Raw genomic sequence first — 14,287 nt, 5'->3', positions numbered from 1 at the left:
TGTCCTCAGACCCTCTGTCCTCAGACCCTAGACCCTCTGTCCTCAGACCCTCTGTCCTCAGACCCTCTGTCCTCAGACCCTAGACCCTCTGTCCTCAGACCCTCTGTCCTTTGACCCTCTGTCCTCAGACCCTCTGTCCTCAGACCCTCTGTCCTCAGACCCTAGACCCTCTGTCCTCAGACCCTCTGTCCTCAGACCCTCTGTCCTCAGACCCTAGACCCTCTGTCCTCAGACCCTCTGTCCTTTGACCCTCTGTCCTCAGACCCTCTGTCCTCAGACCCTCTGTCCTCAGACCCTAGACCCTCTGTCCTCAGACCCTCTGTCCTCAGACCCTCTGTCCTCAGACCCTAGACCCTCTGTCCTCAGACCCTCTGTCCTTTGACCCTCTGTCCTCAGACCCTCTGTCCTCAGACCCTCTGTCCTCAGACCCTAGACCCTCTGTCCTCAGACCCTCTGTCCTCAGACCCTCTGTCCTCAGACCCTAGACCCTCTGTCCTCAGACCCTAGACCAGGGCTATTCAACTACACATTCAGTTGGGCCAGATTTTATAACTACAAAATTGAGCTGGGCCAGACATTCAGCGGCCTGTAAAAAGCGGGTAGTGACACATTTTAAACCAACACATATTACTGCGATGAAAAACATGAAATTTGTATTCATTGTTCATCTACTGTAACAAAGGTAGGTCAAAAAGTGCATAAAAACACAACTAATTAGCATTAATTTAACAGAATCTGAAAAAAGTGCACAGTTGGAGCTTTACATTAGTTTGCTTTAGAAGTCAAATATTCAGGTTATTTTTTTTGAACCAGGCACATCACAAAGTGCATTTACTGAATACAATAATAGCAGTCTTAATAAATGTCCTCACATCCAAAACAAACAGCTAAAGAGCTCCAATGCAACACAAAGAGGTCGTACTGTAGCAATACTATTTTTTCACTTTTCAAGTAATAACAAAAAAATCATCCGTTTTGGTCCCATTTGACCCAGACACATTAAGTGCATTTAAATGAATACAGAAAGAACTGTCAAACCCTTCAGTGCACAAACCCATAACAAGGGATACGGGTAACTCTATGAATGAATACTACACTACACGCCTACTATAGTAAACTAGGTGCTTACTATCACCTCATTTGTGATTTGTCATCGCTGACTTTCTCAATGGGAGAAGGGACGTTTTTAGTTTTGAACAAGAGCAGTGATTTTTGGCTCATAGGATGTCAAATGCAATCCTAAGAGATTGGGGAAGAGTGCTGTCAGTCAGGGAGCAGCGAGTGCTACTTTTGATTGAGTTCGTGTGTGAAAAGCTTGATTCACATGTGTATGTTGATCCAAACATACTGAGCACACAGATCGCTACTTTCTGAACGTTAGGGAACTGCTGTTTTTTGACTTCACTCCAAAACTTCGCTGGCCTTAGACCCTCTGTCCTTAGACCCTCACATCGTACAAGGAAACACTTCCAGAGAAAACCCACAGTTTAAAGGGAAACATGGGAGAAACCTCAGGGAGAGCAGCAGAGGAGGGATCCCTCTCCCAGGACGGACAGACGGGCAATAGATGCCGTGTGTAAATCCAAGAGATAATACATTTAGAACATAGGTAGACCAAATGTTAGGAAATGCATGTGTCTGTAATAAGAAGATGAATCCACGAGGATGTCAACAGTCTTGTGGGAGCCATCAGGGAAGTAGTATGGTGAGAGTCAGGCAGGCCCGCAGAGACAGGTTCAGCCACGACTCAGATCCAGAACTCAGATCCAGGACTCAGGATAGAGGATCCAGGACACACGACCACAGCAACAGGATTAGCCTCAACTCAGGATCCCGGCGTATATATGGACACAAAAAAGAGATTTGGGGGAAGCTGGGTTGATCGGAACATGAGAGTACACAGGTACAAACAGACAGAAAGACGGAGTAAGGTGCCCCCCCCCCCCCCCAACAGTCCAAGCATATAGCAGCTAAACTAACGTGTCTACATACATGCACTCCCTTAGGATAGGTTGAGGGAAAAGGGTAGCAAGCAAGAAGTAGGAAACATGGAGAGGCACACACAGGGAGAGAGGTCCCCGCTGGAACCTGAACTGGTTAGACGTGAGGAGTGGGTCAGTGACTGCGTTCCACACTCCCCGGCCGGGCTAGGCCTCTCTGCAACCTGTTACCCTCTAATAAACCTCCAGAGGTCAGAGAGGGGAAAGGTTTGGATAAAGTTTTAAATATAAGATCTAAGTTTTTAGGATTTAAGTGAAAGAGTAAGAACTCAAATGTAGGTGAGGAGGCACAACGTGTCTACGTCAATGCACTCTTATTAGATTATTTTATTTGATCACTATAAGCTTTATCAAAAAGGAAGGTCTTAAGCGCACTCTTAAAACGGATAGGGTGTCTGCCGTCCGAACACAAACTGGAAGCTGATTCCACAAAAGTGGAGCTTGATAAGAAAAGGCTCTGGCTCCCATTGTACTTTTAGAGACTCTAGGAACAACCAACAACCCTGCATTCTTGGAACGCAATGCCCTAGTAGGACAATAGGGTATAATGAGTTCTTTAAGGTAAGATGGCGCCTGCCCATTAACGGCTTTGTAGGCCAGAAGAAGAATTTTAAATTCTATCCTGTGTTCTATAGGGAGCCAGTGTAAGGCAGCCAGAACAGGAGTAATGTGGTCCCTTTTCCTAACTCTGGTTAGTACACGAGCCGCAGCATTTTGAATCAGCTGAAGCGACTTGACTGACTTCTTGGTACACCCTGATAATAAGGAGTTACAATAATCCAGCCTTGAAGTAACAAATGCATGGACTAGTTTCTCTGCATCGTTTTGAGGCAAGATATGCCTGATTTTTGCAATGTTACGTAGATGGAAGTAGGCGGTCCTTGAGATGGATTTTATGTGGGTGTTAAAGGATAAATCCTGATCAAATATAACACCAAGATTCCTTACAGTCTGACTGGAGGCCAAATTAATGCCATCCTTAAGGCGTGTTCACACCGCACTTTTCCCACGTTAGTTCTTCAGAACTCTTTAGTTCTGATGAACTAAGTACAGATCGCGTTCACACCAGAATAAGTTCCCTGAGGGAGGATTAGGCAAATGAAGCCGCTGATGTCACTTCTTCTTCTTTTGCTTTGGGTTTACTGGCAGGCCGCAAACCACTTCACGGCGTATACTGCCACCCGGAGTCCCCGGCCGGAAGTCCCCGGAGTTGGGGAAGGCTTCAGTAGAAGCTGCTGGGACTCCCAGCAGCTTTTACTGAAGCCTTCCGAGTAAATCGCCAGAACGCCGACACCTCCTCATCTCCACCGCTCCCATGTTTTATTTTGTGTTGCCATAATTTAGTCTCTCTGCGTTGGTGCGCTGGGCTAATGCTAATGCTAATAATGCTCCCACGAAAGTACCTGCACTCTAGCAGGAAAAAGGGGTAAAAAGGTTCTCATTAACTAATTTAGTCCCTGGGGCTTTTTGGTATAAATATATCGTAGTTCTGGTGTACTATTGTGATAAAAGTACTCCGGTGTGAACGCGACTATAGTTAGTATATCTTTAGATCATTTGTTCGTAGATTCTTCGGGCCAAGTACAATAACTTCAGTTTTGGTCGTGTTTAACATCAAAAAGTTTAAGGTCATCCACGTTTTTAAGTCCTTGAGGCAGTTTTGAATTTTATTTAGATGATTAATTTCATCAGGCTTGATGGATAAATATAGTTGAATATCATCCGCATAACAATGAAAGTTTACAGAATGATTCCTTATAATATTGCCTAACGGAAGCATATATAGTGTGAACAAAATAGGTCCGAGCACTGAGCCCTGTGGCACTCCATGGCTAACTTTGGTTTGCATGGAAGATTCATCGTTGACACGTACAAACTGAGAGCGTTCAGATAGATAGGACCTAAACCAGCCTAAAGCAGTTCCCTGTATGCCAACTAAGTACTCTAGTCTTTGCAATAGGGATATCATGGTCGATAGTATCAAATGCAGCACTAAGAATCGAGCAAGACAAGAATAGAGACAAGTCCCTTGTCAGAGGCTATTAGAATGTCATTTGTGACTTAACCAGAGCTGTCTCTGTGCTATGTTGTGTTCTAAAGCCCAGACTGAACATCTTCAAATAAATCATAGTTTCTTAAGTAATCACACAGCTGTTTTGAGACTGCTTTCTCAAGAATTTTTGAAATATATATGTGTGTATTACCTGTACAGGTGTACCTGGCGGCAGGCTCCTCCTTCTCCCTGGTTGTGTATAAGTACAGTATATATATGTGTGTGTTACCTGTACAGGTGTACCTGGCAGCAGGCTCCTCCTTCTCTCTGGTTGTGTGTATATGTATGTGTGTGTTACCTGTACAGGTGTACCTGGCAGCAGGCTCCTCCTTCTCTCTGGTTGTGTGTTTATGTATGTGTGTATTACCTGTACAGGTGTACCTGGCGGCAGGCTCCTCCTTCTCCCTGGTTGTGTATAAGTACAGTATATATATGTGTGTGTTACCTGTACAGGTGTACCTGGCAGCAGGCTCCTCCTTCTCTCTGGTTGTGTGTATATGTATGTGTGTGTTACCTGTACAGGTGTACCTGGCAGCAGGCTCCTCCTTCTCTCTAGTTGTGTGTTTATGTATGTGTGTATTACCTGTACAGGTGTACCTGGCAGCAGGCTCCTCCTTCTCTCTGGTTGTGTGTATATGTATGTGTGTGTTACCTGTACAGGTGTACCTGGCAGCAGGCTCCTCCTTCTCTCTGGTTGTGTGTTTATGTATGTGTGTGTTACCTGTACAGGTGTACCTGGCAGCAGGCTCCTCCTTCTCTCTAGTTGTGTGTTTATGTATGTGTGTATTACCTGTACAGGTGTACCTGGCAGCAGGCTCCTCCTTCTCTCTGGTTGTGTGTATATGTATGTGTGTGTTACCTGTACAGGTGTACCTGGCAGCAGGCTCCTCCTTCTCTCTGGTTGTGTGTATATGTATGTGTGTGTTACCTGTACAGGTGTACCTGGCAGCAGGCTCCTCCTTCTCTCTGGTTGTGTGTTTATGTATGTGTGTATTACCTGTACAGGTGTACCTGGCAGCAGGCTCCTCCTTCTCTCTGGTTGTGTGTATATGTATGTGTGTGTTACCTGTACAGGTGTACCTGGCGGCAGGCTCCTCCTTCTCTCTGGTTGTGTGTTTATGTATGTGTGTGTTACCTGTACAGGTGTACCTGGCGGCAGGCTCCTCCTTCTCCCTGGTTGTGTATAAGTACAGTATATATATGTGTGTGTTACCTGTACAGGTGTACCTGGCAGCAGGCTCCTCCTTCTCTCTGGTTGTGTGTATATGTATGTGTGTGTTACCTGTACAGGTGTACCTGGCAGCAGGCTCCTCCTTCTCTCTAGTTGTGTGTTTATGTATGTGTGTATTACCTGTACAGGTGTACCTGGCAGCAGGCTCCTCCTTCTCTCTGGTTGTGTGTATATGTATATGTGTGTTACCTGTACAGGTGTACCTGGCAGCAGGCTCCTCCTTCTCTCTGGTTGTGTGTATATGTATGTGTGTGTTACCTGTACAGGTGTACCTGGCAGCAGGCTCCTCCTTCTCTCTGGTTGTGTGTTTATGTATGTGTGTATTACCTGTACAGGTGTACCTGGCGGCAGGCTTCTCATTCTCTCTGGTTGTGTATAAGTATATATATGTGTGTATTACCTGTACAGGTGTACCTGGCGGTAGGCTCCTCCTTCTCTCTGGTTGTGTGTTTATGTATGTATGTATTACCTGTACAGGTGTACCTGGCGGCAGGCTTCTCCTTCTCTCTGGAGCAGAAGCTCTCTCACCTGGAGCGCGGCGCTCAGTCGAGGTTCGGAGCGACGGACTCTGATCTGTCGGAGCTGGAGGACGAAGTGGCTCGGACCGCTCAGAGGGTGCAGAGCGCCGACAGTGAGGTAAACAACAACACACACACACACCTACACACTGTACCACACACACACCTACACACCTACACACTGTACCACACACACACCTACACACCTACACACTGTACCACACACACACCTACACACTGTACCACACACACCTACACACTGTACCACACACACACCTACACACCTACACACTGTACCACACACACACCTACACACTGTACCACACACACCTATATCCTGTACCACACACACACCTACACACTGTACCACACACACCTATATCCTGTACCACACACACACCTACACACTGTACCACACACACAACTACACACTGTACCACACACACACCTACACACTGTACCACACACACACCTACACACTGTACCACACACACAAATACACACTGTACCACACACACACTCACACACTGTACAACACACACACCTACACACTGTACCACACACACACCTACACACTGTACCACACACACAAATACACACTTTACCACACACACACCTACACACTGTACCACACACACCTACACACTGTACCACACACACACACACACACACACACACACACACACACACACACACACACACACACACACACACACACACACACACACACACACACACACACACACACTGTACCACACACACACACACACACACACACACACACACACACACACACACACACACACACACTAAATGGTTTTAGAAACATCTGGACTCTTTGTTTGTAGATATCTACTAAACTAAAGCAGAGACAGAGAGTAGGTCTGTTACACTGAGTGATATATATTATACACACTGCTCTGCTTTCTGCACGGACCTCTCAGCTGTTCTCTCTGGAAACATGGCGTTGCGATGAGAGCAGTTAATAAAATAATATCCAGACGATGCATGCAGAGCTGTGATTGGCTGAGATCAGTTCGGCCGTGCGTCACGACTCTTTGAAACATCTCTGTTCCCGGAAATGCATCCACGAAGGAGCCGAGGAGGACCCATCAGTGTCTCCTCGGTTAGAGCTCCTCCAGAGAGCCTCCTCTCTCCTCTCCTCTCTCCTCTCCTCTCTCCTCTCTCCTCTCTCCTCTCCTCTCTCCTCTCTCCTCGGTTAGAGCTCCTCCAGAGAGCCTCCTCTCTCCTCTCTCCTCTCTCCACGGTTAGAGCTCCTCCAGAGAGCCTCCTCTTTCCTCTCTCCTCTCTCCTCTCTCCTCTCTCCTCTCTCCTCGGTTAGAGCTCCTCCAGAGAGCCTCCTCTCTCCTCTCTCCTCTCTCCTCTCTCCTCGGTTAGAGCTCCTCCAGAGAGCCTCCTCTCTCCTCTCTCCTCTCTCCTCTCTCCTCGGTTAGAGCTCCTCCAGAGAGCCTCCTCTCTCCTCTCTCCTCTCTCCTCGGTTAGAGCTCCTCCAGAGAGCCTCCTCTCTCCTCTCTCCTCTCTCCTCTCTCCTCTCTCCTCGGTTAGAGCTCCTCCAGAGAGCCTCCTCTCTCCTCTCTCCTCTCTCCTCTCTCCTCTCTCCTCTCTCCTCTCCTCTCCTCTCTCCTCTCTCCTCGGTTAGATATCCTCCAGAGAGCCTCCTCTCTCCTCTCTCCTCGGTTAGAGCTCCTCCAGAGAGCCTCCTCTCTCCTCTCTCCTCTCTCCTCTCTCCTCTCTCCTCGGTTAGAGCTCCTCCAGAGAGCCTCCTCTCTCCTCTCTCCTCTCTCCTCGGTTAGAGCTCCTCCAGAGAGCCTCCTCTCTCCTCTCTCCTCTCTCCTCTCTCCTCTCTCCTCGGTTAGAGCTCCTCCAGAGAGCCTCCTCTCTCCTCTCTCCTCTCCTCTCTCCTCTCTCCTCTCTCCTCGGTTAGAGCTCCTCCAGAGAGCCTCCTCTCTCCTCTCTCCTCTCTCCTCTCTCCTCTCTCCTCTCTCCTCGGTTAGAGCTCCTCCAGAGAGCCTCCTCTCTCCTCTCTCCTCTCTCCTCTCTCCTCTCTCCTCTCTCCTCGGTTAGAGCTCCTCCAGAGAGCCTCCTCTCTCCTCTCTCCTCTCTCCTCTCTCCTCGGTTATAGCTTCTCCAGAGAGCCTCCTCTCTTCTCTCTCCTCTCTCCTCTCTCCTCTCTCCTCTCCTCTCTCCTCGGTTATAGCTCCTCCAGAGAGCCTCTTCTCTCCTCTCTCCTCTCTCCTCTCTCCTCTCCTCTCTTCTCGGTTAGAGCTCCTCCAGAGAGCCTCCTCTCTCCTCTCTCCTCTCTCCTCTCTCCTCTCTCCTCGGTTAGAGCTCCTCCAGAGAGCATCCTCGACGCTCGATCCTCGGTCCTCGAAGTGCATTTAGAGAAATGAGATGTCCTTCAACATGGCGCGCTGAAATTCATTTCCGGGTCACTACCGGAGGACCAAGGAGTCGAGGAGTCGAGGAGTCGAGGAGGGGGATTTGATGAAATGATATACGGCCATACACTCACAGTGTCCCATACTGTATGCATAAGTATTATTTGAAGCAACACATTAAGTTGAGGAAACACTCGAGTCAAATGTAATGAAAGTCAGATGGTGTCTTAGACGGGGAAGTGATATCATAAACCTGTTCATGTACGCATTCAAACACTTGTTCTGTTACCAGCTGGATTCACCTTGCAGGTGCAGCTATGTGGCTTTGATCCTGGATCAAGTGTTTCAGTCATGGATGTTTAAAGTTTAACTTCTTCATATGTCTAATATTATAGTTGACTTTTCATTCAGGAAGTATGACGCTGCGCTGTCAGTACGCTTCTCCATGTTTGTGATTGGTCGAATGCTCCAGATACCACCCCTTTCATGTGAACGCTCCTAACTAGATAGGACACGGCTGGCTTGAGCGATCCACTTGATAACCCGCGTCGTAGGACCGTTTAGTGAGAGCACGTATGTTTTGGATTAGGCAGTGACATCACTACAGTACACTCTCGCTCCTATTGGCTAACGCTCCAACACATTGTACCTTAAGGGGCGGGGCATCTCTGAGAGGTTGACCAATCAGAGCAGCCTGGGCTCAGGCGTTGCATCATTCATGTGTCGTGTGTGCAGGTTTCCGACATCGAGAGTAAGCTGGCCGCTCTGAGCACCTCGGGGTCCAAGAAGAAGGTGATCATTGAATGATGATGATGATGATGATGATGATGATGATGATGATGATGAGGATGGTGATGGTGATGGTAATGATGGTGATGATGGTGGTGATGGTGATGGTGATGGTGATGGTGATGATGGTGATGGTGATGGTGATGATGGTGGTGATGGTGGTGGTGGTGATGGTGGTGGTGATGGTGATGGTGATGATGGTGGTGATGGTGATGGTGATGATGGTGGTGATGGTGGTGATGGTGATGGTGGTGATGGTGATGGTGATGATGGTGGTGATGGTGATGGTGATGATGGTGGTGATGGTGGTGATGGTGATGGTGGTGATGGTGATGGTGATGATGGTGGTGATGATGATGGTGGTGATGGTGGTGATGGTGGTGATGGTGATGGTGGTGATGGTGATGGTGATGATGATGATGGTGGTGATGATGGTGGTGATGGTGGTGATGGTGATGGTGATGGTGATGATGATGATGGTGATGATGATGATGACGATGATGATGGTGATGATGGTGATGGTGTTGATGGTGATGGTGATGGTGATGATGATGGTGGTGGTGATGATGGTGGTGATGGTGGTGATGGTGATGATGGTGGTGATGGTGGGGGTGATGGTGATGATGGTGGTGATGGTGGTGGTGATGGTGATGATGGTGGTGATGGTGATGGTGATGGTGATGGTGATGGTGATGGTGGCGATGGTGATGATGGTGGTGATGGTGGTGATGGTGATGGTGATGATGATGATGATGGTGGTGGTGATGGTGGGGGTGATGGTGATGATGGTGGTGATGGTGGTGATGGTGGTGATGGTGGTGATGGTGATGATGGTGGTGATGGTGATGGTGATGAGGGTGGTGATGGTGATGGTGATGGTGATGGTGGTGATGGTGATGGTGATGATGATGATGATGGTGGTGGTGATGGTGGGGGTGATGGTGATGATGGTGGTGATGGTGGTGATGGTGGTGATGGTGGTGATGGTGATGATGGTGGTGATGGTGATGGTGATGAGGGTGGTGATGGTGATGGTGATGGTGATGGTGGTGATGGTGATGGTGATGGTGATGGTGATGATGGTGGTGATGGTGATGGTGATGAGGGTGGTGATGGTGATGGTGATGGTGATGGTGGTGGTGATGATGGTGATGGTGATGGTGATGATGGTGGTGATGGTGATGGTGATGAGGGTGGTGATGGTGATGGTGGTGATGGTGATGGTGATGATGGTGATGGTGGTGGTGATGGTGATGGTGATGATGGTGGTGATGGTGATGGTGATGAGGGTGGTGATGGTGATGATGGTGGTGATGGTGGTGATGGTGATGGTGATGGTGATGGTGATGATGGTGGTGATGGTGATGGTGATGAGGGTGGTGATGGTGATGGTGATGGTGATGGTGGTGGTGATGATGGTGATGGTGATGGTGATGATGGTGGTGATGGTGATGGTGATGATGGTGATGGTGGTGATGGTGATGGTGATGATGGTGATGGTGGTGGTGATGGTGATGGTGATGATGGTGGTGATGGTGATGGTGATGAGGGTGGTGATGGTGATGATGGTGGTGATGGTGGTGATGGTGATGATGTGATGGTGGTGATGGTGATGGTGATGGTGATGGTGATGGTGATGAGGATGGTGATGGTGGTGGTGATGAGGGTGGTGATGGTGATGGTGGTGATGGTAATGGTGATGGTGATGGTGATGGTGATGAGGATGGTGATGGTGGTGGTGATGGTGGTGATGGGGATGGTGATGATGATGATGATGATGATGGTGATGGTGATGATGGTGCTGATGGTGATGGTGATGATGGTGGTGATGGTGATGATGGTGATGATGGTGATGGTGATGATGATGATGATGATGGTGGTGATGGTGATGATGATGATGGTGATGATGATGATGACGATGATGATGGTGATGATGGTGATGGTGTTGATGGTGATTGTGATGATGATGATGGTGATGATGGTGATGATGGTGATGGTGATGATGGTGGTGATGGTGATGGCGATGATGGTGGTGATGATGATGATGATGATGATGATGATGATGATGATGATGATGATGATGATGATGTTTACTGATATTAATGATGATAAAAGTGTTAAAGTGTGTTGTATTGATTGTTGGAAATGCTGATTGCAGGTCTCTGGACCCCGCCAGAGGAGGGGAGGCCAGGACCCCTCCAGTAAGTACTCTTCTCTGAAGAACAGACGCTATCCCTCATCAGTCGTCATCAAAGTCATATCTCATGTGATGTATTTGTGTTTCTTCACAGAGAGCAGCAATGGCGCTCCGTGGAGACCCAACGTCTATTAGAGATCAATACACATGATTGATTTACCTTTCTGATGAAGAATGTTCAGACCAAAGTACACTTTGTTTCAGAATCACATTTTTTAGGGATTTTAATGTTTGGTCTTGAATGGATTGAGTTTGGGCCCTTCGAGCTTCCGTAGCTTCAAACGATCAGCTGTTTTCCATCATAATCAATATCATGAAATAAACCGAATCCAATGAGAGAAATATAAACCTCTCTTTCTCTTCGTGTTTTTGCAGAATTTGGAAATAATGTTTAGAAAATAAAATGTTTGAGAGGAAAAACTTTATTGATGTTTGAATTTCTGTCTTTTTGTTTCCTGATCAATATGAGAGGGACTGAGGGGGACTGAGAGGGACTGAGAGGGGACTGAGGGGGACTGAGGGGGACTGAGAGGGGATTGAGAGGGGACTGAGAGGGGATTGAGAGGGACTGAGGGGGACTGAGAGGGACTGAGAGGGACTGAAGGGGACTGAGAGGGACTGAGAGGGACTGAGGGGGACTGAGAGGGACTGAGAGGGGACTGAGGGGGACTGAGAGGGGACTGAGAGGGACTGAGAGGGGACTGAGGGGGACTGAGAGGGGACTGAGAGGGACTGAGGGGGGACTGAGAGGGACTGAGGGGGACTGAGAGGGACTGAGAGGGGACTGAGAGGGGACTGAGAGGGACTGAGAGGGACTGAGAGGGGACTGAGAGGGGACTGAGAGGGACTGAGAGGGACTGAGGGGGGACTGAGAGGGGACTGGGAGGGACTGAGGGGGACTGAGAGGGACTGAGGGGGACTGAGGGGGACTGAGAGGGACTGAGAGGGACTGAGAGGGGACTGAGAGGGACTGAGGGGGACTGAGAGGGACTGAGGGGGGACTGAGAGGGACTGAGGGGGACTGAGGGGGACTGAGAGGGACTGAGAGGGACTGAGAGGGACTGAGGGGGGACTGAGGGGGACTGAGAGGGGACTGAGAGGGACTGAGAGGGACTGAGAGGGGACTGAGAGGGACTGAGGGGGACTGAGAGGGACTGAGAGGGGACTGAGAGGGACTGAGGGGGACTGAGAGGGACTGAGGGGGACTGAGAGGGGACTGAGGGGGACTGAGAGGGACTGAGAGTGAAATGTGAAATGTGTGTGGCTGCAGGAGTCAACACTCAGCAGGGGTGGGGCCAGTAGCAGACCGGTGAACCTCATTAAACACTCGGCACTCATTGTCGTCTTTTCTTTTCTTTGGTCCACTCATTGTTTCAGATGCAGGTTCAGAGGTGAGTTGTTGCGTCACCGTTTACGTGTCTTCTTCTGACCCACACAGGGTTTTACGTTGCTGATTTTCTCCGCACACTCACAACAACATCAATAGAGGAGTGCGTGGGGTAGTTTTTATCATACAAAGCCAGATGAAATGAAAGAACTACTTCTCCAACCTTGTACCTTTCTCCAGTGCCGTGGTGCATTGTTTATTAATGTGGTTCAGCTGCATTACCGCCCGCTGCAGTGCTGCTCGTTCAGTGTCCTGTTAACTCACGGCCGCTGGAAAGTCTTCACTGTCCGACTGTCACACAAGCAGCTGATCCATATCCCCATCAGTGAATGTGTTTCAGTCTGAACGCTGTTTGGCATCACAACGGCTGTTCTGAAAGTTTCTCTGGCGTTCCACAGTTTTCTACACACACCGGCATGGGCGTGGGAAGGGGGGTGCTGAGGGCGCTGCAGCACCCCCTAGCGGCAGGCAGGGGGTGCGGAGCTCCCCTGTCTGAATTATTATTTGACGGTCATTGCTGCTCCCGCTGTGCATAATCTGTGTAATATGGAGCCAATAAATTCCACATTGTTGGTAAAATAATATTTTGGCCTGCCCCGAATGTTTTTTCTGTAGCCCCGGACAATTCTACCTCAATAATATAATACATTAACCGTGCTTTACGTGAACCTCATCAAGACACTAGAAAGGACGGCAGGACTGTAATTTCCCGTGTTCAGTGAATGCAACAGAGGCAAGACACCAGACCAATCAGAGAGTTGCATGGAAATAAAAGTGTGCTTGTGTCATTCAAGCTCGCGGCTCTGTGTGTGTGCGGAAATAGCGCATTTAGTGTGTGTGAGAGAGGGGGAGAGAGAGAGAGGGGGAGAGAGGGAGAGAGAGAGAGGGGGAGAGAGAGAGGGACCGGTGCCAGCAGCAGGGACCGTGTTGTTAGCATCTGGTTAGCTAGCTGCACTAACGGACATACGGAGCTGTTTGTTCCACAACAAGCTGGAGGAGAGCTCTCCTCTCAGACTGAGAGGCTCAGGTGAGCTAAAGGACTCTCTGAGTGTTTAGATAGTTCACTTTAGTCTAAGTTATCTCAGTGGGTCTCAAACGGTTTGGTCAAAAATTATTCAAAAGATTATTTCCGCGGCACACCTTCATATGATCATTATAGTTATAAAAAACATAAGAGAATAAAGGAAAAACAGTTATGAAATACTATATGGCAGTAAAACAAGAATACAGTTTGAAAGGGGAGTGATTTGTAAAATATCCATAAAGAAAAAGAACATCTGCTTACAGTTGTGTTTCCTCTGGGTGTTGAGAGATGTGTCCATAGATCTCTTAATGTTGCTCTCAAAGTGCACCAGATTGATGCTTTTAACTTCAATATTTTAAAAAAATCTTCCCGGGGGAGCATGCCCCCGGACCCCCCTAGAGGAGGTGAGGTCCGCTCCCCACTCTTAAAAAATAGCACTTTACCCCTGCCTATATGCCGTGAGCTGATTATCGAGCCTTCATTGTAACAGTCACGGGTTTACTGTGTGTTTGCGTGAGGGGAGTTTTTTTGTGCGTGCTCTATAGTGCCCGTGTGTGTTCACTGGAGTCCAGCACCTCAGCACCCCCACTCAATATACCTTCCCGCGCCTCTGCGCACCGGCGTAGTTTTCGTTATGATTTGACTTGTGACGGCCACATGGAGCCGTGTAACATTCTATCTCCTCACCA

At 48.5% G+C, this 14,287-nt stretch overlaps 1 protein-coding gene across 5 annotated transcripts in view; it reads left to right on the top strand.

The window, feature by feature from the left end:
• Positions 1-11,612, top strand: part of mlpha (melanophilin a) — a 55,756-nt gene extending 44,144 nt beyond the window's left edge. For all 5 annotated transcript variants that reach the window (XM_079668562.1, XM_079668561.1, XM_079668563.1 and 2 more), the window contains 4 exons: positions 5,762-5,920; positions 8,937-8,993; positions 11,149-11,191; positions 11,282-11,612. In XM_079668562.1, the coding sequence (XP_079524688.1) occupies positions 5,762-5,920; positions 8,937-8,993; positions 11,149-11,191; positions 11,282-11,322 (300 nt within the window). In that variant the 3' untranslated portion in view covers positions 11,323-11,612. The remainder of the gene's footprint in view (positions 1-5,761; positions 5,921-8,936; positions 8,994-11,148; positions 11,192-11,281) is intronic.
• The last annotated feature ends 2,675 nt before the right edge of the window (positions 11,613-14,287 follow it).

The sequence above is a fragment of the Notothenia rossii genome (assembly GCF_949606895.1).
Source record: "Notothenia rossii genome assembly, chromosome: 3".
Classification (NCBI taxonomy): Eukaryota; Metazoa; Chordata; class Actinopteri; order Perciformes; family Nototheniidae; genus Notothenia; species Notothenia rossii.
Note: the sequence above shows the minus strand (reverse complement) of the source record. Positions and strands in the feature narration are given on the sequence as shown.